A 25,403-nucleotide genomic window follows, 5' to 3' on the forward strand; every position below is an offset into this window, starting at 1 on the left:
AAAAATAACTACGACAACACTAGTGTGAATACGTTCTTCAATGTAAAATTAGTAATAAGAGAGAACATAATAATTAAAATATTAATAAAAAATGAGAGATTAAAAAAACGTAATTAAAATAATGTTAATGAATAGTGAAATCTAATTTATTATTAATATAGTGTATAATGGAAACAATTTTGAAAATTAAAAAAATAGACTAGTTTTGTGTAATGAATTTAAAAGAAAAACAAATACTATTTTTTTAAGGATGGGTGTAATAAGATTTATTGAGAAATATTTTTGTCAGAACAGAGACCCATTCAATGGTGACTACTTGAATTTGAATATATTTGATCTTACTACTTACTATTAGGCAATTAGACCTCGCTTCCATCCACTTCAATACTTCATAAATAATAGACCACCCCAAGGTCTTAACTTTTGGGTTTAGAGCATCCGCAATGGTGCTTAGGCCAGCCATAGGTCAGCCATAGGTCAGCCATTCTCTCCTCTGCCACGTCAGCAACACTAAAAAAACCACCTGCCACGTCAGATTTAGGCCAGCCATAGGCCAGCCGCAATAAAAATAATTCAAAATATACTATATTTACGGAATTAAAATTGCGATATACGGAATTAAATTTACGACACATATACGGGAAAAATAATCCATTCCATTAAAAAAAAAAGTACAAAGATTTTTAAAAAAAAGTACATGATTTTTTTAAAAAAAAAAGGGCTTCAACAAACGAGCCCCGCCACTCTCTACTCCTCATCGTCGTCGCCGTCGTCCTCGTCGTCGCCGCCGCTGCCGCCGCCACCCGTGGTATCTGAGCCCACGTCGGAACCCCCCAGCCGTGACCTCGCGATCTCTAAATCAGCACGCATGCTCTCAAGCATCTCGTAAAGAAACCTCTTCTCCGTGGGGTCAGTGGCGTTCTTCCACTCTCGGAAGACCTGTAACATCTGAGCCCGCGTTTGGTTACGCGAATGGAGAGTGTACTCGAGTGGGGCGGCTGGGAGGGCGGAGGACTGGACCTCGCGGGGCGATAGGGGGGATCCGCCCCTCGCAGCCCGCTGCGCCCGCTTCTGTCCAACCGGGCGGGGGCGACCAGTAAATGAAGGAGGGGATGGAAACTCCTCAGCATCCGGGGGGAGGTCGTGGGATCCGCCGCTGCTGCCGCTGTAGTCGCCGCTATAGTTAAGTCGCTGCTTCTTCGGCCACCCAGCGTCGCACCCCGCCCGGAACTTCTCGGAGTCCTTCAACAACAAGAAGCACTCCCAAAAGGTGAACTCCTTATACTTCCCCTCTAAGGGGAACTGACTCGCGGCGATCCTCCGGGCGTCGTCCTCAGTCTGCCCACTTCTGAGCTGACGGAGGGCGTTGGCGTACAAATTCGCAAAACGGCCCACCGCGGCCCTGGTGCGCTCCCACCCTTTCCGGACCTCCTCGTTGCTGTAGTCCTTCCCGTGCGGGCAGTGGCTCTTATAGGCAGCCCTGATCTTCGCCCACATGTTGACGACCCGCTGGTTGTTCGCAACCAGTGGATCGTCGCACACCTCCAACCACCCCTTGGCCACCGCGGCGTACTCATCCTCCGTCCACTTCCTCCGGCCAGTGGCAGCGGGCTGCGATGACTCGCCGACCGCCTTGCCCTTCCCCTTCCCCCTCGTCTTCTTCTTCGGCGCGGCCGGCGTCGCTGGAACGGGAGTATCATCGTCCCCGAGATCGATCCTCATATCATGCAATGACAGAAGGTCATCGCCAGAGAACTGCGTCTCCACCGGGGTCGACGTGTGAGACGAAGCCGTCAAAAAATCAAGCGAGGGCCGATATACCGCGTCCCCTCCCGGTGACCCCTGCACCCCCCCCCCATCCCGGGATGCATACCGTGCGGCATCCCCCCTGCCACATCATCCCCATCATCTGCTGCAGCATCATCTGCTGCTGCATCTGGGGCATACCCCCCCCCCCCACCCGGGCGCTGACTGCCCGCCGCCCGGCATCCCCCCCGGTTCCCCCCATCGCCCCCCCCCCCCCCCTCCGGCGCACCAGCCATCATCCCCATCATCTGATTCCAAGGGATGTTAAATCCCGGGCCCATCTGCCCCCATCCAGATCCCACGGGTATTGTGGGAGTCTGAGAGCCGCTCGTCGCCGGACTGGACTCGTTGTTGTGATCCATCACTCGATGATGCTCTTGAACAGAAAGTTAGAGAGAGAGAAAACTCGTTAAAACAAGCGGTGCAAATGAAAATGAAACGAAAATCGCGTTTATATATGATTTTTTTTTTTTTTTTTAAAAAAATCGAAAATCGGCGCTGGCCGATCGCTGGCCGATCGGGCCTCCACAATGGCGGCTAGCCGATCGGCTAGCGCTTCGGCCAGCGACGAGCGATCGGCCAGCCCACGCCGATCCGCTCGCCGAAATAGCGTTTGCCGATTGCAATGGTTCGACTAGCCGATCGGCTAGCGCGACGAATCGGCTAGCCGGTCGCTGGCCGACCATTGCGGATGCTCTTATGGCTTTACTATACCATACGAACTAATTGGCATGTACTTTAATCATAATATATATCGATTTGTTGAATTCGTTGTTACCGATTGATATGTCAAGTTGGTCATGACCTTTCAACTCCAAGTCGAAGTGTATAACTGAGCATGAACTTAAGAAAAGAGATATAATACATCATATTTGTATTCTTACATGTAACAATTTTCTCTCAAAGATCATGAGTGGGTGTATCACTCACATCTACTGTGATTTTAATAGGGCGTCGTGCATTTAAATCACGTCCAAGATCGCGTCTAAATTTCTCTCAATCCCCAACGTATACTTTTAGTAGTATTTGATTTTGCATATCTTTTGTAATCTTTTATTTATTTATATTGCTTGTTTAGCAAGATTTTTTAGGGTTTATAATTCTATAAATTATAGAATTCTCTGGTATTTTGATTCATTGAGAAGTTATAAATAAATTATTCTCGTTCCTGGTTCCAGTGGCGGATCTAGGGGGCAGGATGGGGCGGTCGCCCCCTCCGTGTGACTAATTTCTTCTTATCCGGACGTAAAATTACCATGTCCGCCCCCTCCGTTTTCCCCGACGTCACCCCGAAAATCGAAAAAAATTATCATTTTCACCCTAAACCAACCTACTAATATATGTTTCGCGCCCCCGTTTTATCAATCCTGGATCCGCCACTGCCTGGTTCTGGTGGAAATCACCTCTAGCACTTCAATTGAGGTTTATCTTCCTTTTGTTCTCATTACAAACGTGTGTGCTCAATCCCGATAGATCAAAGATCTATCAAACTTAATACCATTAGAAGCATATTGTGTTCGATTCTCGAAACTCTATCAAATTCGTTGTTATCTAGTAAGTTTGGTATACTTCTAGCAATAACTAGTTTGTCTTTGGAAACTATACGTCATAACATAAGTCATGCTCACACATGACTTCGTCAATGATTATAACACTGATTCAGTAAACAAGAGTATTTATATTTAGGAATAAATGTATTGATATATGCGGGGAGATGATTCAAACAAAAATATATCTAAATCCATAAATATAGACCAAATCTTGGACTTAAGATTAGGTGATCTAATGGTCAATAATTGATAAAAAAAAAATACAGAAGGTCATCATTAATCTATTTTATGTCATTTTATAAAATCCAGGTCTGATGTGATTGTTAGATCATTTTAGGACATTGTTTATTTAAATGACCTAAAATTAACTAACAATGACTTAAAAATGCCCTACTTATAATTTTGTTTTGCATTTTTGTATTTAGATCTAGTTTTGTATGGATTAAAACCTAATATATGTATATACATACGGAATACGAAATAGGGTATAAATTGATCAAAGAGTGGTGTATTGATATATTTAATTTTGTATATTGGTTTTTGTGATTCATGGTTTTAATATTTCATTGTACTATATGATTGTTAGACCCATTGGTGGGTCGACGACTATTTGATAATTTCACCTAACTGCAAAGATATTTCAGAGCAATTGTATTGATATGTGTATACATATAAAATATGGTCATACGTAGTCACAAATTCACAGTATAAATCAATTATCTTGCATATTGATTTTTATATTTCTACACATCAGAAGGAAGTCGCTTTATCTTATGCTTCATTGATTTTATTATATCTCTTTAATTATAGCAATAAAAAGACCATTTGCACAACTTTATTATAAGTAGGGTTTATGGTAATTTGCAGATCAAGAATAAGACAGGGTGTTGGTAAGGCCATCGTTGTCCGGATTTAAAATCTATGTAATGGGCCAGTAGAGCTATTGTAGGCCCATTGAGCGGGTGATGTTAATCCATTTTTTGTACTTATGATTCGATGTATGAATTATGATTGGTGCAGCTGGATTATACCATATATTTAGCTGGATAAAGCTGTTCTTTTCTTTATATTTCTTGTTTTTTAGGATAAATAAAGAAAATTTTAAACTCAACAATGGACAACTTGTAAGAGCCACTCAAGAAATCTCGACAAACAAATTTGCTCCCTGTGTAATCTTCGCCAGGAGCGGCTTTAACATAATCAATTAGCGCTAACAAACATACACGATAAATTAATTCCATGTATCTTATCAATCATCATATTGTTTTCACTAATGAGGTTAATAAAATCGGACTGATGTCAATTTTAGTGACTATGATTTTTTTTTATATACCTAAAAACATAATTAGCAATTAACGATGATATTGGATGGCTAGTCCTTTAATTAAAAACACTACGTTTAGTGGTATAAAAGGCTACATGTGTAAAGTGTAATTAAACTCTAACCATATTAATCAAATTAAATATTCGTAAGTTTAGACTTTATGCCGAGTAAATGCAAAGGCGGGCACAATCAATATAGAGAGCTTCTTCCATATTTGCATCATGTATATTTCACAATAAACACATTTAACAAGTATAGATCGATCAAATTAGCACACGTTAATAGACATGCTTCGATACTTTTGATGTATCTGACTTAATTAAAATAAATACCACTAAGTAGAAATTGATAAATATAATACAAATATTAATTGAATAATAAATATATGCACCAGATGTTCAACGTTCACATAATTGTGATGTTGAATCAATTCACCCTTTGCTTCTCTGGATAAGGGTAAACTCATATAAGTGATAGTGTTAATTTATTACACTTGCACTCTCGTACTAAAAAAAAAACTCTGAGAAAATTATCTAGTAGTACTAATTTACTGATGAAAAAAAGTCACACTGAAAATGTAGTTAAAAGAATCCTCCTACATCACACACACGATCGTACGAATGGTATCTACCATATCAATTGTTAACAAATCATGAGTACTATTAATTTTGTAAAAAGGGGTTATTTTACTACTCCTACTAATACTGAATATTGAGCAAATTCCTTTTCCTCTACATTACAATTTCCTACAATTTTCAAATTCTTTTTTTTTTCATTTTTTTTCTTCCGAATATATTAATTTCTGATTGTACACAATGCCAAATTTACAAAAAAATATTCAGTGTCTCTATCACATGATAATATGGTAAAATGGTATCCCATTAAAAATAAGACCCCTTATTTTAAGATTCAGTTACTGTAACGACACCGGAAAATAAGGTAAATTAAGGGGAGGGTAAAGGTATATATCCTTTCAGTTTTTTCGGCTATTTCCCTCTCCCGCCGCCACTTTCCTCCCGCAACCACCGCGGAAAACCAATTTTCGCCCCCACACGTGTCGGCCGCTACCTCTTCTACCTAAAATTGCACCTTCACTCCCCCATTTCCCCCTCCTCCAACTAAATTTCCTTTTCTTCCCACTATTCAATTCCTTCATACTCACATTGCAATTTCCTTTTTTTTCTTTTTCTTTCTAAAATCCCCCTATCAATTCATTTTATCCCTGTTTATGCTAAAGGTTTCATTTTGAACCCCAATTCAAGGACCCCGTATCTCTCTGTGGTATACAAAAAGGATAATAGAAAAGAGAAAGGTTTTTGGGTTTTGAAGAAATAGGTCAGGTGTTTTTGTTTTTTCGCCCTCTATAATTTGATCGTTCTTCAATTAGTATTTCTGAGTGTCATAAATTTTAAGCTCTTCCTCTGCAAATATGCTTTGCTGTGATTCTTTCAAATCCTAGTTTTTTTTAGTATCTCTTCGAGCTCCTTTTATTTATCAGCCACATTAGGAATTCTTTGATTCTTTCTGTATATAAGGAACCCATTTATTAATTGAACAATTATGGGTGACAAAGGCCATATCCTTATAGGTTAGTTGCAGGATCAACTCTGTGATATTTTTGGTGCACCGTTTTAGTTTGTCATTGAAAAGTTGAGGGTTTTCTTGTTTGAAATGAATTTTAGAACGTCGTCCCCCATTCATCCATAAAAAAGGAAGCAACTTTAGTTGGTTGGAGTTTAGTGGTTTTCATCTCCTATTCTTTTAGTTTATTGGGATAGTGAAAACAGAAAAGGAACTGATTTAGTTATTGCTGTAGAAATATTGAAATGGCCTTGAACTTCAGCTGTGAGAGGGACATATTTGATTGCAGCTCATCGGAACCAGCCTCAATGGACATAGTTGACCGTTTGCCATCTGATCCTTTTGGGATGGATATAGAAACTACTTTCACCGCCATCACTGGGTGGTTGGAGGACTTGAAGGTTGATTATGGTGGTTTCATGAGTAATGGCATGTCCTCTCAAGAAGGTTACCATTCATCTGCTGGATGGAATTTAATTTGGAATAATTATATTCACTTCGAATCATTTCCACGCACTATTCAGTTGAATGAGAGACTGAATGCGGGTATGCAGGACTACATACCCAACGGCTTCCAGTTTGACCACGATCTTGATGCAGCTCTTACATTGAGTACATATGAGAACATTGGCTTCAACAATGGGAGTGCTAGCTGCAGTAATGAGATGGGATCCGGAAGGGAAGTGGAGGGTGCATCTGAATTTGAAGGAGCACCTCACGAAGCTTTTAATTATGTTCTTAGCTATTTGGGAGTGAAGGACCTTTTGTCTGTAGAAAGGACTTGCAGTTACTTGTCGTCTGCTGTCCGAGGGGATCCCTTGTTTTGGAGGACTATCCACATTGACCAGCCTCTAAATGAAAGGATCACAGATGATGTTCTCGTGCAATTGGCTGGTAGGGCTCAGGGTAAGCTTGAAAGTTTGAGCTTAGTGGAGTGCCCTAAAATCACTGATGATGGTTTGAGGCGAGTGCTTGAAGAAAATCGACGATTAACTAAGGTTAGTGGTCCAATCAGACTCAATTATGCTCTTTATTTTTATCTGTGATGTATTTTGACCATTCTATATTCATGCTTGGTTTTCGAAACATGGGTGAGTTTCTATTCTGATGTACTGTGGCGGGAGGGTGTGGTTGAGGTGAAGTTAATTAGTACGACTAGGAATATGATATGCATTGTCATGTGTACTAAGGGTTATTTGTCCACCAATATTTTGGCATCATGGGACCTTTTGTTAGGTTATATGAATCTGGTAAATTTTTACTGCTGTCTGTCTAAATCCAGTTGTTGAGTGCTTCAAGTGAACTTTGGGATCTCTTTATTAAGGTAGAACACACACTAGATGTGCCAGACTCCACTACATTTATAACTTGGAACATCTCCTTGAGAACTTGCTCTCTAAAGACTTGATGTCTAGGTACTCTGATTAAAAGTAAACACTTCGAGAGAATATAGTTGATCACTCTCCATGTGTTTGTAGAAGTCTGACGTCTTAACCATTGACAAACCTAGTACCAACATCTATATCTCTACATGTTGATAGCAAATTTTATGAGATATTTTTGGAATCCTAGAAGTGTTATGATCATGCTTTGTTAAGTTTGTTTTACTTATTTGATGGGATATTTAGCGGTAAGCTAATTGTTTGTATTTTGTAGTTGTCTATTCCTGGATGTACAAGGATCACTATAGATAGCATAGTGAATTGTATCAGAGCCTACAACTGCAATAATGAATTTGGAGGAATAAAACAAGTGAGAATTGGTGGCCTCTATGGTGTGAGCCACAAGCATTTTGAAGAGTTGAACTCATTAATGGGTTCCAGGGACAAGAAGTTTGAAACTGCGCACAAGCCACATTTCTATCACCGAGGGAACTTTTATCTTCCACATGATGATGATCGAACAATCGATATTGAAATGTGTTTGAAATGCGAGAAGTTCAAATTGGTTTACGATTGTCCAAGTGAAGGCTGTAGGGCTAAAGATAAGTCACCTGAGGTTTGCAAAGCTTGCACTCTCTGCATAGGAAGGTGTGCTCAGTGCGGCCGGTGTATTAATGATACTGAATTTGAGGAGACGTTCTGCCTGGAATTGCTATGTTCGGACTGTTTTAAGCAGCTACCCTCATACCAAGACAAGCTTGATGAGGAAGACAACTTTATGGAGCTTGATGCTGTGTAAGTTATCACTTCATCTTCCATTAGTATGTGGTCTTTAAATCTAGGAGCAAGACAATGCGGGGTAGTCCGATTCGATTGTTGGATGCTCTACTGCAGAGAGGATGGTGATCTTGTTGGGGTGAATTGGATGCTATACGGCAGAGGGGATGATGGTCTTGTTGGGGCTTCTATCTTTTTCAGTATTGGTACAAAAAAACAGAAGCCAAATGGGGAAGGATAAAAAAGAAAAAAAAAGGCATAAAGAGTATAAACTCTTGAAATAATAGAAGGGTGAAAAATCTGTTGACATGGAGAATTGCATTGGAAGCTAATGTTTAGTAGTTAAACTTTCCACTGTGTGAAAGGCATTCTATATAATCTTGGTAATGGTCTTTTACTGTATCCTGTAAAACTCAAGATTTTATGCATATAGCAACTGTTGCAGTTCTTGGATGTATCTTGGTGCATATGCTCGTGTCGTGCATAATTATTTTATACACTTGAAATTATAAGAAATTTATTTTGCTGTAACTGAAAATCATATCTGGGCAATTTGGCATTGGTTTGAATTGTGTTAATTCGTTATAATTAAGAGCTGCTGCTTCTTCTTCTTCTTTAAGAGGTGCCCTTATTTCACCTAAATTTCACCCAACATCAACATAATATTTAGGCTAAAGTGTCAAAATAAATGGACAATAATAGTCCCCAATATGGCAAGACATGCTTAAATGAAATTTCCATTAAAAATAAGCTGAATAATTAGCACTGGAGCCATTATAAATTATCAAGGTATAAGATATCGAAAATAAAGAATGACAGATGAGCCAATCTATCACCTGCAAGAACAAGTCTGAATATTCTTTGCACTTATCGAAAAACCACTTAACGGAAGAACTCCACGTGACCTGCTATCTCCCGGCACAGCAACTTTGCTTCCCCGGCTAAATTTAAGCTTTTCGCGATTATAAGTCCAGTTAGTTTGTGTGTTGAAGTTGGCTCGAATGATTTGGCTTCTTCCTCCATTCCCAACACAAGGGCTTCCCTTGCTGGCATGACATTCTCCCACCAAAACTCTCGTAAAACTCCATGCATCAATTGCCAATAGCCACGCTCTCTATAAATACGAAATATAGTGCTTCCAATTGGAGTCCAACAATACAAATCCGCCCAATCCCTGTCTATCACCTCCATTTGACCTTGTATCTGAGGCATGTAGTAAAATGGAACTGTCTTCCATGGCAACATTGTCTCTGGCTTCCCTTTGTTGAACGGGCATTTCACTTCAAGAACTCCACCTCCCTGAACTGATCCAAGCAGCCCGTCTGGGGAAGCTCCAATCCAATCCAATCGATCCTCTGAATGGGTGGCAAAGCCCAACGAGCTGACATCCCGGCCAGTAATGCTCTTGTACCGCTCTATAGCTGCAGCTTCATTAAGAACACCCCATTCCATAGCGCCTTTTTTAGAGCCCTCAGCTGCCTGCACGCTCGAAGGAAAAACTTTTTCTTGCCATAGCTCATAGCGGCGTTTGCCTTTCCACATTCCCAATGCTGTGCTGAAGGTACTCGTTGTTAGCTTGTCCTTGCGCAGTGCAAACCATTCTTCAGAGCGTTGCGGAGTATTTGATGCTGCGAGTTGGGCATTTAACACAAAAGCAGCAGGGGTATTCGCAGCATATGATGATGAACATGCAAACGGTGAAGCGCAGGTTGAAAAGTCTCTAGTAAATGCTATTTGGAACTTTCTCCTACGAGGAAGTGGCAATACTGCTCTGTTAATTCCACTAAATCTAGCAACAGAAGCATTTGTCATAGTTTGACTGCCACCTACAAATGAGTTCCATTAAAAATCAGACCGACGACAACAAGATGCCAAATTTATAGTAATTCAGATTATCTTACTACAGCAAAACAGTATAAAGAACACCATGATTATAAGAAATCATCTTAATACAGGTATAGTATCGAATATTAAAGCTAAATTGGAGTAATAGCCAAAGGATTACATCTGAAATTTTATTTTGAAAACAAAATGCTCAATATGCAAATTGCTTGTTGTGTTATTATAATATATAGACAAAGGATAGACTTTGCTATCATTCAAAACCAGCTTATGAACTCGAGAAGATCAGCAAGCAAACAAAATTGGAACCTCTAGTGCTATCTACACTTCTATGTGTCAAAAGCGATACAACAACTTCAAGAGTAGGAGAGTTACCAAAGTTAAATGAATATGGAATGGAAGCATCTAGATTCCCAATTAACTACTACAAAGATAACCAAACGTCGCAGCTTGTAGGAAAGATTCATTATTTTATCCATTATTTCTCAGAAAAGATTCAATCTTTAAACCAGATAACATTAACATATGAATGCCCTCAACCTAGCAGCCAAATTGCTTAGAGTTATTGGAACAAAAGGAATTTATTGAAGACAAAAATGGAAATGGGCAAGAATATGCAAAGAAAATCAATTGATAAAACTTAAAGAAATTGACACCAATCACTATTGAATGGAGTGAATGAACGACAAAGATGTGTAGCGTTTAAACGCAAGACAAATACTGCACACAAGGTGCTTGTGCAAACGTACCTTAGAGACGAAACGGGTGGAAACTAAGATGAAAGAATGGTTGAAAATTGAAACCCACCAAAACACACAGCATGAAATTGATAAAGATTGTCTGGAGTAGGCTGCAGAGTGGATTCAAACTCTGTTGTGTGTGTTTCTTTTTTTACCTCAAATTGTTGAGGGAAGGTGGGGGTGGAGTGGAGGGAGGGATGGGAATTGGGATATTCAATATTGAGAGGAGAAGAAATAATGTTTTGTAATATAACATCATTAGGTCCTTTTACTTTGGTAATTTATTTTTTCAGACCCATGCATATATTTTGTGTATTAATCAATAAATCCTTAATTAACGAAGCTATCAAACGATTCAAATTTATCGATATTAAACTTTTTTGTTAATAAATTTTGAAATTGAAGCTCAAAAATAAGTTGGAGAGGAAACCTGTGATTTTCTATTATATGTCTGCATTTTTCAGAATATAAATGTGCATAATTTTTTACTCCTACTCCCTATTTATTAATTTCATTTACTAATTTTACATCGCAAAATCTCAAATCCCCTGAATTCCAATTTCAATTTCAATTTCAATTTGAGAAGGAAAAATGTACTCTGACAAGGCTCAAGCACAAGAAGAATCCGCCATAGATTTCTACAGTAGCAAGCAAGGGTCACCCAACGAAAACAACATGATGATCCAAATCAGCGACGGCGGCGGCGCCACCACCAGCGGCGGTGAAGATCCCTCTATCGCCGCGAACCAGAACCCACCGCCGCCTTCACCCGCTCCCAAGAAACGGGCCGAGACATGGGCTCAAGAGGAAACCAGGGCCCTCATATCTCTCCGCAAAGAAATCGATTTCCTGTTCAACACCTCCAAGTCCAACAAGCATTTGTGGGACAACATATCCATGAAGATGAGGGAAAAGGGGTTCGATCGATCGCCAACTATGTGTACGGACAAGTGGAGGAATTTGCTCAAGGAGTACAAAAAAGCCAAGCAGAATAATCCTGATTCCAACGGGAATTGTAAGATGAATTTTTATAAGGATATCGAGGAGATTATGAGGGAGAGGAGCAAAAATGGTAACTGTTGGAAGAATTCTGCAACTTCTAGTGATGCCGCTGCTGCTGCTGCGGGTTCTAAGGTTGAGTCGTTTATGCAATTTGCTGATAAAGGTCGATTCCCCCCTCTTTCTGTGTTCTCTCTTTTCATTTATCTTTTTCATGTGCTTATTTGGTTAAGGGAAGCTGCCGATTTCATTTTTCTATGGGTTTCTTTGTTTTTGTTGTGCTTGCTGGATAGTAAAATGTGGGGAATGTGGAAGCATATAAGTGGATTTCATTTGTGCTTGATTTTTGGTAGTGCAAGAGCAGTTCGGATCACCTAATACTTTCCCTGCCAAAATTGCTGCCTCGTGCCATAGTTTAGCGAGCAATTATATCACTTCATTTTATTTTATTTGGTACTACAAGATTGCAAGGGGAGTTAGTTCCGATGGGGTGCTGTGATGGTCTTCATCGTCAGCTGATGAGTTCTGTTGCATCAACAGATACACTTTATTGTCAATGGAGGGTGGGGATTGGGTAAAATCTTTCGTACATATATGTAATTGTAGAGTCTCCTTCAATTTTTTTGAGTGGCTGATCCATCTTAATTATAATTGTCCAAGTAAGTGTTCGATTATGATTATGTGTCCACAGAATGAAATGACAACAGTTGATGCATTATGTAATACAGTATAATGATTTCGCTGTCTGTTCAAAATCTCTTATCCACTTATCTCCACCCATCCTGAATACTGATTGTCCCTCTTTTTTGTGACCCTCACCGTGGTTGTGACTTGCAGGCCCACATGTCTACAAAAGCAATAAAACCTAAGTCGATTAGATGGAGTGTTCAATGTATTTGGTTTTTGTAAAATGAAGAGCTTATGTTCTATGATGGAAAGTAAGAGGGTTTAATTGGATTGAAACAGTTTGGGGGCTTATTGTTCCCAATAAAATAAGATGAAGCTCTAACTTTACCTCTCATCTGCAATCTAGTCCCTCCCTTCCCGGCCTCCAAAGCCACTTTGGTGTTCTTCACTAGGGTATACATAGTCATATGATCCCCTTCTTCCCTCTGCTGTTGGACTTTTGTGGAACAGTAGGAGAGAGTTGGTTAGGGTTGATGAACTACAGCATAGGTGCTGTTTTGGTGGTTTCTTCACTTAAGTAATATGGAATGACAGTGTATAAGTATGCTATGTTTGTATAAATGTTTTCTCAACCAAGGTCTATTTGCACAAATCTGCCTATGAACAATTTTAGTCGATATCGAGTTGAGCATTGCATGAATGTGTTGATTCTGTTTGCTGCGTTATAATAATCTCTTGTGTACTGCTCAGTTTGATATTATCGAGGGTTATGGTAGTGGATATGAGAGTTTTGTGACATACTGACGTTTTGTGGGCTTTGATTGATGGTCATTGGTTTTTCATCATGGATAATGATGACTGCTTCTGTAGTATAGTTGTAGCTGTACATCTTAGAAATTCCTCACTGCCTAATTGTGTTCTATTGAGTCATTAGTGCCACCGTCTTCTATGTTTTTGCCTTTATATGCCCACATATATATGGTAAACATTTGAAGTAGATAGCTCTAAATCAAGTGCTTCTATATTTTAATGCTGCATTAAATTTTCAATTCTACTTGGCCTATGCAGGTATTGATGATGCTAGTCTAACTTTTGGACCTGTGGAAGGTATGTGTATTGGCCTTAGAATCTTTGCGTGCTCTTAAGTCTGATAAATTGGTTTAATCAATTTATACACATAAATCCTGGTAGAAGCCCGTTGTGTGTTGGAATGTGTAAGTACTGCATAAAGTTGCTGATTATGTGGTGCTTTTTCTTCTTCATTGTGCTTTGTTTGTTGCTTAAGAGGGCTGGACAATTGTTGAGGGAACTTATCTGACTGGAATGAAAAGATGCTAAAATATGGGTTCTAACTCACCCCATGAGTGATCTGTAGCTAATCTAAGCATCAAACCAAAATTATAGAATATCTGTTGGTGGCATTGAAGGAATCCAATTTGGGAGTTACCCTTCCACTACACAAGCATATGCTGGAAAGGTTATACCATTCTCTGACGTAATGCTGACAGCTGAATGAATGATTTTCGAACTAGTTCACTGGAACAGTACCTCTTTTCATTGGCATACACTACAACTTTGCTCTGGGCTTTTCTTCTTGTGCTATTTGTTCATGTCCCTCTATGATGTTTATATCTCAACACTGTTAATAGCAACACATAAACATTAATAATTCTAGTAATGTCTGTTCATATTGGTGAGTGTCAACTTTATGTTCTAGTCAGTGGTCACTCTAGTTGATCACAGTCCATTACTAATAAATCGAACCCACATTCATCATCACACTTTTGGTTGTGAAATTATATTGCATTAATTTATGTGGAATTGTCATTGTTATCATGGAGTAAGATAAAGAAGCCTGAAAATCTTATTCTATTCATGTTATCATAGCAAAATTTTGTATACCTCCTTTCTTATTAGGAAATCACTATGTTGCGTTTTAGTGAGAATGTTACCTATGTTTATTCCATCACTCTATCTGTATAAATTTGTAGTCTCTCTTACTAGCCGCATTGATTAATTTATAATGCAAAATATATCTTCGGCATACAGGGAATGGCAGATCGGCACTTAACTTAGAAACGCGTCTGGATCACGAGCCACATCCTCTTGCCATCACAGCAGCTGATGCAGTTGTAGCTAGTGGAGTTTCTCCATGGAATTGGAGAGAGACTCCTACTGAAAACGGTTGGTCCACATTCTGTTTTACAACACAATTTGGTTCAATTAAGTGATCTACCTTTATTAGTGGATCCCCCTCCCACGTCCAGCCACCAATATTGTCTATGACATGAATTTTGTTATATTTGAAAGAACTGTTAATTTCTTGCATAGATGATTGGCATTCCATTTTCTGTAGGCGAGGATAGAAACACTTTTGATGGGAGGGTGATAACAGTAAAATTGGGTGACTATACAAAGAGGATAGGAATTGATGGCACTAGAGATGCTATCAAGGAAGCCATCAAATCTGCTTTCCGGTTGAGGACAAAACGTGCGTTCTGGTTGGAAGACGAAGATAATGTTGTTCGATCACTGGACAGAGAGATGCCTCTGGGGAACTACACTCTGCATGTTGACGAAGGTACTGCACCAAACGTCACATTAATTACTTATAAGGTGATTGCAGATTGAAGTTCCCTTGATCATGTCCTAATGTTACCATAAATAATGAACCTGTGCAAGGGCACCCTTGTTATCTTGAAAATGACAACCCTGATTGCAGGATTGACGATTAAAGTTTGTTTGTTCGATGGGCCAGAGCACTTGCCAGTGCATACAGAGGAGAAAACCTTTTATACAGAGGATGATTTTCGTCAGTTCCTCTCACGACGCTGCTGGACTTGTTTGAGAGAGTACGATGGCTACCGGAATATCGACAGTATGGACGAGCTCTGCCCTGGAGCTCTATATCGTGGTGTCAATTGAGGACATTCTAGTTTAAAATTTGTGTGGGTTGAATGCTTAGTTAGTTTCTTGTGACAAATTGCTATTAATGTTATTAAATTCTCCCCTATTGCTCTGCTTGATTCAATGTTATCCCATTTGGCCATTTTCAGCTGTAAAACACTGAACTTTTCCAATATACGGGAGACCATATTTCTTAACTCGAAACTTTGAATCAACGATTGTACAAATTACTATACAAAAATTATTACTCAACCAAAATTGTCTCTCATCCATACCTGTAGCTGCATAACCTGAAGAGTTTTTCCAAAAAAATGGCTATTATTAGTAGAAGATTTAAGAGAAGAGGGAAAGCAGAAACCTAATTAGTGATGACATGAAAGTTGGACTCGCTTTCTGCTTTGCTTTGAACAATGGACAATATTACCAACCGGATTTGAAAAGCAACAACAATTTTGTAACGGATTCAATGGCGACATTTACTTATAGTTTTGGTAGAGAGAATTCATCGCACGTAATCTCAGTCTTCCTGAACGATCAATAACAATGGAGATTATGGAGTAGCCACTCTCTCGTGCTCTACCACCAACAAGCCACTTATCTACAATTCGTATTCCCTTTTGAAATCGCTGTGATTGATTTTCCTTTGGATAGTATTTTCAAAACCACTGACCCCAGCTTTAATCATCATTTTCTTGGCTAATTCCCGATTCTTCCTACATATTTTCCAAACACTGGGAAGAAACAAAAGATGAACACGAGGCACACCTTCAGTGGTAGTGAAGATGTTTCCTTTTATCACACGATTTTAAAAAAATTATGTTAAGTGAGTTAATTAAATAAAAATAGAAAATAGAAAAAGAAAAGAGATGAAAAGAGTAAAGTAAGGAAGAATAAAATAGTAAAAAAAATATGTTGACTTTTACTAAAAGAAAACAGACTCAACTATTATGGAAGGAACAATCGGACAGAGTGAGCAAGATATTAGACGAAAGAGTAGAGCTTTAGCCACAACAAAGGAACAGCAATGGATTACTAGATTAAGCCAAACTACGCTTCAATATTAAAACCAAAAACACAATTTAGTGCATGAGTTGCTTTGGAATTACTAACATTTAAGTAAAAAGTTGTACCAGAAACAAGTGAAATCTCAATCCATAAAACTAGACGAAAACAGCAGCTGCTAAAACATTCTACAAAAATTCAGGACTGCCAAATAACAATTATAGTAGTATTTCGGTACAAAAAAAAAACACAGTACTTCAAAGACAAGTTAAATGAGCATGAGGCAAAACTCTTTCATTCCCAGCCAGATGGAGCAATGTCAACAGGGGCGGAAGTCGGGGCAGCAGCAACTGGTGCATCACCAGCAGGTGGAGCCACAGCTGCATCCCATCCATCAGGACCTACACATGCAATTCAACATAAATGTTTATTTCCAACCAGATACACTTTTGTAAATCACAAATCAAATTAGTTGCAATACAAACAACAGCTGTCAAATGGCCTCTTATCAAACTCATATCACTTCAAACCATAGCTCAATTACTTGTGTTTTGAATTGAAAACATATCTAAGGAACTTGCTTCTGAACAATTCAGCTTGATTAAGTTCAAAGCAAATCTTCCACCTACAATGCAATATTTACATACTACACAACCAACAATATCATTAAAGAAGTGCTAACCTGCATCAGCAGCTGCCCAACCACCGGCAACTGGAGCAGCTGCACCAGCCAATTCAGGTGCCCATTGGGCATCAGGGATTTGAGCACTAGACCAATCACCTCCAATTGCAGCAGCACCATAATCAGCATAATCCAGAGCTGGAGCTTCCTCCTGTTCTTCTTCCTTGGCCTCCTCTGGCTCCCTGTAGAAGAACAGGTCAACCTGCCAGAAATGATATGTTAGTGTAAATCAATAAATAAACACTTAGCATGATGCATAAGAAGTAAAATACATAATTTCCTTATAAATATTACCATGATATCCCATTTATGACCGGGAGCAATAACACCACGCATCTGCAGCACCATCCTAGCCAAAAGCCAGAACAGACAACCAATGCTGTGCTTTCCCTTGTTGTTGGCAGGGATTCCAATATCCACATATCGCATAGGTGAGTCAGTATCGCAGAAGGCAATTGTGGGGATATTGTAAAGAGCAGCTTCTTTGATAGGCTGCAGACAAATTTAAAAATATTAGAGCAATACTGAATGCAATAAACCATACAGCAGCAATACACATTCACAATATGCAACAAGCAAATAAGCTACTAAACACTTGCCTGATGGTCAGTTCTTGGGTCTGTTAGAATGAGAAGCCTTGGCTCACTGAATGTTGTCTGGAGCTGGTTGGTGAATGTTCCAGGGGTATGGCGCCCCGCAATTGCATTAGCACCGGTATACTGAGCAAATTTCAGAACAGCTCTCTGACCATAAGGTCTGGCAGATTGCACAATGATATCTTGAGGATTCTCAATCCCAACAATAACTCGGGCAGCCATCTGCAACTTATCCCAAGTCTTTCCAAGATTGATGATGTAAATACCTGGTGAAGAAATTAAACTGAATTAACAGCCAAACAATAGAGCAAACGAATGACATTGTGTATAAAATATCAATAAACTAATCATCCGGTACTACTTAAAAGTAATTGTTCGAGGATTATGATAACCCAGAAATACAGCGGAAATTCATCTGACGGATAAGCATTGCTCACATAAGCAGAACGAAAGTAACACCATAAGGCAATTTGGCGATACATATATATAACGGATGCGAAAAAAACTCACATGAAAATACAAATAAATTGTAATTTACTTCCTCAAAGTGAGGAACGAGGGAGTCAATACGCAAAATTCGAAAAACATTGCAAAGACATAAACAAAAGGGCATTAAAACTGAGAAATAAGCAAAACACAACGGCGCGTCAACAACTGCAAAAATAACACGATAAGCAGCAGATCTAATTATGAGAGTGAAATAGATAGGTAGGGCAAGAAAAAGCGTACCATCGTTGCGGCGCTTGAAGGCGTATCTCTCCATCTGGAAATCACAGTTTTTTGTGCCGAGGTGGACTTCGGCAGCCAGCATAATCTGAATGTCGGCCTCCTTAGTGGTCAGAATCCTTTGAGGGGTCGCCATGATTGAATCCTTCAGGCGTTGGCTCCTTCGCGACAGAGATGAGTTGCAGACAAGGAAATTGGTGAAATGCAGCCGAATATAAGGAGTATAAACCCTAGATGAACTTCTCTTTGTTGGGCCTAAACGACATGTATTAATTTTGTGTTGGGCTGTTTAAATTTTATCACCGGCTTCCCAAGAATAGTACTGGGCTGCCCCAATATGCAATTCTCAGATCGTTCAAAAACTGAATACAAAAACTTTTATAATATCTTATTCTTTATTGTTACTAATATATTGATCGGTAAAGTAGGAGAAATGAAGAGAAAATGTAGAGCAGTATATTGTAAAGTCCACTTCCTAAAATATTAGTCAAGCTATATTAATGGACTAATAATATATTAGACTAAAATGCTACTACTTCATTTTACTAAAATAGTAGTATATTATTAGTAAGTTACATTATTAAAGTAATAATCTACGGTATTAGATGACACGTGACATAATCTAATCATTAGATCAGAAAATCTAATGGAATAACAAGTGTTTTGTTTTTGAACTATATTTAAATAGAGTACATTTGTCATTTTTGGTTGTCCACGAAAAATAGAGCACATTCAAAAAATGAAAGTTTTCTCTTACTTTTTCCTTTTGTCGCACTAATAATATGGACTTCACATTCAACTAACACTACTTCTCTCTTACTAATAATATGGACCTCACATTTCACTAACACTACTTCTCTCTTATTTTTTCCCCCTCTCTTTTACCTTTTTAATTCCATATTAAAACTCGTGTCATTCATAATATGTCATGTTTTTCGTGGACGGATAGAGTATATGAATATGGATACATCGTCCATTTGTGCTATGAATTAAAAATAAAACTCTCACTTGGCATGCTTACAAGTTACAAAGTTTTCAAATGCAAGCGGCAAATCTGCAATTGTAAACTCTTTTAATAGCCATTGAGAACATCCTTCAAATCAAGAATTGGGTTGCATATAAAAATATGTTAATTTTTCATAAAATAATCCTCGAGAGTCTTAAATAATAGGAGACGATCAAGTTCAAATAAATAAATGGTTGACATCGATTCCTAATTAAGATTGATTTCATATCATCTTCTTATTTATACACACATGGTCTAAAAATATTGATGTTCCATTAGATTAACAACTCACATTTAAATAATTTATGTTTATTGGTTCATATCCAAATTCTAGTATTTTAATAAATCCAGCAACCAATTAATTGATATAAAAAATACTATTAATTGTAATTAGTATGGAATTACTAGCTACCCAGACCCCAGTCATTCATATTATTGCCGAGTAGAATTACCATATTAAACGTTACGAGAATTAGAATCGACATGGTATTTATTTAACTAAAAGAAAATAAAAAGAATTCAAACTACAATCGACATGGTATTTATTTAACTAAAAGAAAATAAAAAGAATTCAAACTACAGTTTATACTTAAGTGTAAACTGAACTAATCAGCATTAGCCTTTCAAATTAAAAATGGTGCTTTAAAGTTCACCCCTTAACTTTGTGAACCTTATTTGCATCTTAGTATTACAGGATTTTGTGAATCAAGTCAATAAGAAACGAGATATATTAAGGAATATATCGTTTTCGTGAGTACTGAGTACGAAATGCAAAAATTATGTTGACATTATTTCCCAATATTTCGTCATCTCAGGAAATTAGGACTTTTGTTTGGTAGACTTAGAGCATCCGCTGCCGTCTTTCCCAAGCTTGGTGACATAAGCTCCTGGTGAAGAAATTAAACTGAATTAACAGCCAAACAATAGAGCAATCGAACGACATTACGTGCTCCTATAAAATTTGTCACATTTTTCAATTTCTGTCCTTTCCACAAAAAGTTGACAGTGTGTACTTCATTCTTCATATTTTATTATAAAATTAATATATGTATATAAATATTTTATTTTTGAATAAGCATTGCTCAAAAAAGCAGAATGAAAGTAACCCTATAAGGCAAATTAACGATATCTATATAATTAACTGTTGGAAAGAAATCAATTAGGAATCAATTAGGGACCAAAATTGATATGCTCAGTATTTATGCTAATTGATACTAGGGTAAATCTTTACCATGTATAGAGGTAGTTCTTTGTGTATTTGGACAGCCTCCGCTCCTCATTGTAATTCAAGTTGTTGAATGAATAAAATTAAGTCTTTCAACATGGCATCACGAGCATGGTTTTCGATCTCAATCGGTGAACTCAGAAATTGATTCATCATTGTTCGATACCTTCCTCAAACCTCCGACCAAAAACAGGGCAGAATCCATACCTACACAAACATGTCAGACAACGAAGAGGAGAAACCATACGTAGATGATTCGAGATTGAGAATGAGTAAACAAGTTACTCTGGCAGTCAAGCTCAATGGGAACAACTATCCCCTCTGGCATAAGCTGATGAAGATAGCCATTGGAGGAAGACGAGCAAATCGACACATCACGGGCATACCAGCAGCACGAGAACCGAGAACGAAGGGCTATACCGAATGGGAAGAAGCCGACATGATTATATTCTCATGGATAGTCGACAATATCGAAACTGATATCGTCGTGGACTTTGCGCACCACCAAACCACACAGGCTTTATGGGAGAGTTTGTTTGTCACCTTCGCAAGCACCTCCGATCCATACCTGATGTACGATTTGGAGGAAAAGGCGAGTAGGATAGTGCAAGGAGAACAAGGGCTCGAGACTTACTGGCGACGCCTCCACGGAATTTGGATAGAGATAGATCGATGCGAAAATCGCCCAATCGATTGCTGCGACAAAGGAGTCGGGCAGTTTCGAACATACATCGGAACAAGGCGATTGTTCAAATTCCTCACCGGAATGAATGAGAGATATGACGGAATCCGGCTACCCGGCTCAAAATTATGCCGCCGGCAGCAAGCTCGGATCTCCCGACCGGCGCGACAAATGACGATTCATCATCGGGCGGAGTAGGGCTCGGTTTTTCTGCCCAGAATCAACCTCAGCAACGCCCCAATCAACCCCCGCCGCCACGCACCACCGGACCCAACCGCAGGACAGGATTCAAACCGGATAAATCAAAGATGTGGTGCTCCCATTGTGGAAAACAAAAGCATACCAGAGAATCGTGCTTCCTCTTGGTTGGATTTCCCGACTGGTGGGACGAAAATCAGAAGGCGAAAGCCCGTTTAGCAATCGGGATGGAGGAAGGTGGAGGCGGTGGACTTTTTTCGGCTGGAGGGGGCAACCGCGAGGCCACCAACCCTCGGGGAAGGAACGGAGATGGAGATTCCCGGACAGGTGGGGGCGGCAAATGTGGAGAGGCGGACGTGATCGGAGAAGCAGCGTTCGCCGAGAGGAGAGGAGGCGCCGCCTTGTATGGAGGTAACGGATTGGGGTTTGACAATCCTAATCCACCAATTTTCTTGCATTCAGGTCCTCAAATTGTGTGTGATCCAAAAATAATACCCCATCATATACAAAATTTAGTATCAGCCCCCTGTGTGAATTCTTGTGCTCAATTTAGCCCAGCATGTTAAAAACCAAGAATCAGCCCCAAATTTGTCTAATATATCATATGTGATCTCAAATCCCTTTGCACCCCTAGAAAAAATTTCCACTGCATATATGGCCCGAAGTATAATCGATCCTAAGAAGAGTGGGTGGATATTTGATTGTGGGGCTACAAACACGATGACATATGATAAAAATGATTTTTCTGTAATTAATGAGGCTACGAAAAGTTTAATCCAAACTGCGGATGGGGAACTAACAACCGTTAGTGGGAGCGGGACCATAGAAATTTCACCAACCTTAAAACTCTCCAACTGCCTTTATGTGCCCAAATTATCCCATAAACTCATGTCCATTAGTCACGTGACTAAAGAGCTCAATTGTACATTACTGATGCATCCCATTTTCTGTGTATTACAGGATATCAGGACGAGGAGGATAATTGGGCGTGGCACTGAGCGTCAAGGCCTCTACTACGTGGATGAGATTACTCAACAAGGTGGCACCGCGATGCTTGCTCACGGATCTGCTGATCGAGAAGCCTGGTTGTGGCACCGCAGATTGGGACATCCATCCTCGGGTTATTTTAAAATTTTATTTCCCAAGTTTTCTAAGTTTAAAGACATTTCGTGTGAATCTTGTGTTTTGGCAAAGAGCCACAGACAATCTTTCAAATCTAGTGAGACACGAGTTAAGGATATTTTTTCTTTGGTGCATGCTGATGTGTGGGGCCCAGCGCCTATTATTGGTGATCATGGTTTTAGATATTTTCTCATATTTGTGGATGATTGCACAAGATTGACTTGGATATATTTTTTGAAAAATAAGTCTGAAGTGTTTGAAAAATTTGTCCTTTTCTTCACTTTAATTCAGACACAATTCCAAACTTCTATTAAGGTTCTTCGATCTGATAACGGTAGGGAATTTGTTAATAAAGAAATGGCAGAGTTTTTTAAGAATAAGGGCCTTGTTCATCAAACTACTTGCCCTTATACCCCAGAGCAAAATGGAGTAGCAGAACGGAAAAATAGATTAATCTTGGAAGTCACCCGAGCCCTGTTTTTTGACTCAAATGTTCCAAAATTTTTGTGGCCTGAAGCCGTTGCTACTGCTGTGTACTTAATCAATCGCCTTCCTACGAAAATTTTGGGTATGCGAACCCCCCTGCAGGTACTTTCAGCCCTTGCTAAAATTCCTGAACCTCTTACTCTTCCCCTTCGAGTTTTTGGTTGCTCTGTTTATGTACATATTCCCAAACATGAAAGAAGTAAATTTTCTGCGTGTGCTCTTAAATGTTTTTTTTTGGGATATGGGACTAATCAGAAAGGGTACCGTTGCTATGACCCAACTTCTAGGAAAATAATAACAACAATGAACTGTAATTTTCTGGAATGTGAATATTTTTTCCAAGCCCAGACTCGGGGTCAGGGGGAGAGTTATGTTAGCCAGGGGGAGAACCAAAGTGATAGCATTAGACCCCTTAGTTGGGCTGTGTCGCCACAATTAGGTGACTCATCGGCGGAACCAACAGAGCAAGCTAGTGTCACCGCCGAGCCGATCCCGTCTGCTGTGGAGCCTCCTCAGCCGACTACACCACAGTTAGATCCTCCTCCAGTGATATCTGAGGTAATTCCTGAAACTAGATCAGATGATACAATTGTTACTGCTAATAAGTCCGATGTAGAAGAGAATGCAGCAGTTGACGGTGACACAGGGCAGTATATACTTCCGCCAAGGAGCACTCGGGGTATACCAGCAAAGCGCTATAGCCCTGAAAGGACTAGCTCGAGAAGCCAGTATTCCATGGCAAATCTGGCTAAGGCGAACTTGAGTGAGATGGCAAGGGCATTTGCAGCAGCCCTTTATGAAGAAGAGGAGCTCCCTCGAACAGCAGAAGAAGCCATGAAAATTTCCCATTGGAGAGAGGCAATGCTAGTAGAAATGAGAGCTCTGATAAAGAACAAAACATGGGAGGTATGTCTGAAGCCGGATGGAGTCCGCAGTGTGGGGTGTCGATGGGTCTTCACCATAAAAAGGAGGCCAGATGGATCGATTGAACGGTATAAAGCAAGGCTGGTGGCAAAATGATACACCCAGACATATGAAGTTGACTATGCTGAAACGTTCTCACTAGTTGCAAAGATGAGCACTATTCGGGTATTGTTCTCTATAGCGGCAAACAGAGAATGACCACTACACCAGTTTGATGTAACCAATGCATTCCTACATGGGGAGCTATCGAAACCTATTTATATAGAGGCACCGCCGGGTTTTGCTGGGGAGTTTGAAGGAGGAAAAGTCTGTAAACTGAAGAAGACTTTGTGTATGGACTCAAACAGTCACCTCGAGCTTGGTTTGGGAGATTTACGGAGGTAATGAAGAAGTACGGTTACAAGCAAAGCAACTCAGATCACACACTTTTTATGAAGAAAAGAGAAGGAAAGATCACATGCTTAATCATTTATGTGGATGATATGGTACTCACGGGAGATGATGAGGATGAGATCAACCAGTTGAGGAAAAATTTGTTTGCCGAGTTTCAGATGAAGGACTTGGGCTTACTCAAATATTTCCTGGGGATAGAAGTATTGAGGTCAAGAGAGGGAATCTTCATCTGCCAAAGGAAGTATGTGCTCGATCTTCTGGCAGAAACAGGCCTGCTTGACTGCAAGCCAGCTGACACTCCTATGGTGCAGAATCATGGTCTCCAGATAATTGAAGGGGCCGAATCTACCCCTCACACGAAGTACCAGCGCCTAGTAGGGAAGTTGATCTACTTATCTCATACCAGGCCTGACATTGCTTATGCAGTAGGATTGGTTAGCCAGTTCATGCATGCACCTCAAGCGGCTCACTGGGAAGCAGCCTTGAGGATTGTTCGGTACTTAAAGGGAACACCGGGACATGGGATTATGTTTGAAAAACATGGACACCTAGAAATTCATGGCTTCACAGATGCTGATTGGGCTGGAAATCCAAATGATAGAAAGTCAACTGCTGGATATCTTACCTTCGTAGGGGGAAATCTTGTTACTTGGAGGAGCAAGAAGCAAAAAGTGGTGGCTCTGTCAAGCGCTGAGGCTGAATTTCGAGGGATTAGGAGTGGGCTAACTGAAATCATATGGCTAAAGAGGTTGATGACAGAGCTGGACTTGGTTTCATAAAGGTCTTGTAAACTGTTCTGCGACAACAAGGCGGCGATCAGTATATC

The 25,403-nt window shown here is 39.6% G+C and overlaps 4 protein-coding genes and 1 pseudogene across 6 annotated transcripts; 3 read left to right on the forward strand and 2 right to left on the reverse strand.

Annotated features, from left to right (window-relative positions):
* Positions 1 to 5,613: 5,613 nt before the first annotated feature.
* On the forward strand, positions 5,614 to 8,873 carry LOC125203124 (F-box protein SKIP14-like). The gene is made up of 3 exons (XM_089061978.1): positions 5,614 to 6,015; positions 6,497 to 7,259; positions 7,918 to 8,873. The coding sequence occupies exons 2-3, from the start codon at positions 6,507 to 6,509 to the stop codon at positions 8,440 to 8,442; spliced, it is 1,278 nt and encodes a 425-aa protein (XP_088918104.1). The 5' UTR covers positions 5,614 to 6,015; positions 6,497 to 6,506; the 3' UTR covers positions 8,443 to 8,873.
* Positions 8,874 to 9,141: 268 nt separating this feature from the next.
* LOC125204025 (Restriction endonuclease, type II-like superfamily protein) lies at positions 9,142 to 11,225 on the reverse strand. Of its 2 annotated transcripts, none has more exons than XM_048102564.2 (2): positions 11,012 to 11,225; positions 9,142 to 10,246 (listed from the first exon to the last, which is right to left on the reverse strand). In XM_048102564.2, exon 2 carries the CDS (start codon positions 10,230 to 10,232, stop codon positions 9,303 to 9,305), a length of 930 nt encoding a protein of 309 aa, XP_047958521.1. In that variant the 5' UTR covers positions 10,233 to 10,246; positions 11,012 to 11,225; the 3' UTR covers positions 9,142 to 9,302. The 2 variants fall into 2 exon arrangements, with proteins under 2 accessions (XP_047958521.1, XP_088918079.1); XM_089061953.1 differs by lacking the exon at positions 11,012 to 11,225 and adding an exon at positions 10,649 to 10,979 and having other exon boundaries at positions 9,142 to 10,256.
* A 206-nt stretch (positions 11,226 to 11,431) lies between these two features.
* Positions 11,432 to 15,677, forward strand: LOC125203910 (trihelix transcription factor GT-4-like). 2 transcript variants are annotated; one of them, XM_048102420.2, is made up of 5 exons: positions 11,432 to 12,167; positions 13,697 to 13,735; positions 14,678 to 14,812; positions 14,985 to 15,244; positions 15,351 to 15,491. In XM_048102420.2, exons 1-5 carry the CDS (start codon positions 11,594 to 11,596, stop codon positions 15,354 to 15,356), a joined length of 1,014 nt encoding a protein of 337 aa, XP_047958377.1. In that variant the 5' UTR covers positions 11,432 to 11,593; the 3' UTR covers positions 15,357 to 15,491. The 2 variants fall into 2 exon arrangements, with proteins under 2 accessions (XP_047958377.1, XP_047958376.1); XM_048102419.2 differs by having other exon boundaries at positions 11,434 to 12,167; positions 14,985 to 15,209; positions 15,351 to 15,677.
* Positions 15,678 to 16,613: 936 nt separating this feature from the next.
* On the reverse strand, positions 16,614 to 18,738 carry LOC125203911 (small ribosomal subunit protein uS2-like). Its single transcript, XM_048102421.2, has 5 exons — positions 18,545 to 18,738; positions 17,819 to 18,081; positions 17,514 to 17,711; positions 17,220 to 17,421; positions 16,614 to 16,938 (listed from the first exon to the last, which is right to left on the reverse strand). Exons 1-5 carry the CDS (start codon positions 18,675 to 18,677, stop codon positions 16,832 to 16,834), a joined length of 903 nt encoding a protein of 300 aa, XP_047958378.1. The 5' UTR covers positions 18,678 to 18,738; the 3' UTR covers positions 16,614 to 16,831.
* A 2,251-nt stretch (positions 18,739 to 20,989) lies between these two features.
* On the forward strand, positions 20,990 to 25,356 carry LOC148923324 (uncharacterized; annotated as a pseudogene).
* The last annotated feature ends 47 nt before the right edge of the window (positions 25,357 to 25,403 follow it).

Source organism: Salvia hispanica, chromosome 6 (genome assembly GCF_029641045.1).
Source record: "Salvia hispanica isolate PSC_SH4W2 chromosome 6, Shi_PSC_v1, whole genome shotgun sequence".
NCBI lineage: Eukaryota > Viridiplantae > Streptophyta > Magnoliopsida > Lamiales > Lamiaceae > Salvia > Salvia hispanica.

Bases quoted from the DNA above. Each gene is read 5' to 3' on its own strand.
- LOC125203124 (XM_089061978.1), top strand. From the start codon at position 6,507: ATGGCCTTGAACTTCAGCTGTGAGAGGGACATATTTGATTGCAGCTCA. The intron at 7,260-7,917 runs GTTAGTGGTCCA...TGTATTTTGTAG, and splicing joins AAAATCGACGATTAACTAAG to TTGTCTATTCCTGGATGTAC.
- LOC125204025 (XM_089061953.1), bottom strand. From the start codon at position 10,741: ATGGATAAAATAATGAATCTTTCCTACAAGCTGCGACGTTTGGTTATC. The intron at 10,257-10,648 runs ATTTAACTTTGG...TTTTAATGGAAC, and splicing joins GATGCTTCCATTCCATATTC to TCATTTGTAGGTGGCAGTCA.
- LOC125203910 (XM_048102419.2), top strand. From the start codon at position 11,594: ATGTACTCTGACAAGGCTCAAGCACAAGAAGAATCCGCCATAGATTTC. The intron at 12,168-13,696 runs GTCGATTCCCCC...TGGCCTATGCAG, and splicing joins TATGCAATTTGCTGATAAAG to GTATTGATGATGCTAGTCTA. The intron at 13,736-14,677 runs GTATGTGTATTG...TTCGGCATACAG, and splicing joins AACTTTTGGACCTGTGGAAG to GGAATGGCAGATCGGCACTT.
- LOC125203911 (XM_048102421.2), bottom strand. From the start codon at position 18,677: ATGGCGACCCCTCAAAGGATTCTGACCACTAAGGAGGCCGACATTCAG. The intron at 17,422-17,513 runs GTAATATTTATA...CATTTCTGGCAG, and splicing joins GTCATAAATGGGATATCATG to GTTGACCTGTTCTTCTACAG. The intron at 16,939-17,219 runs GTTAGCACTTCT...TTGCATGTGTAG, and splicing joins TTGGGCAGCTGCTGATGCAG to GTCCTGATGGATGGGATGCA.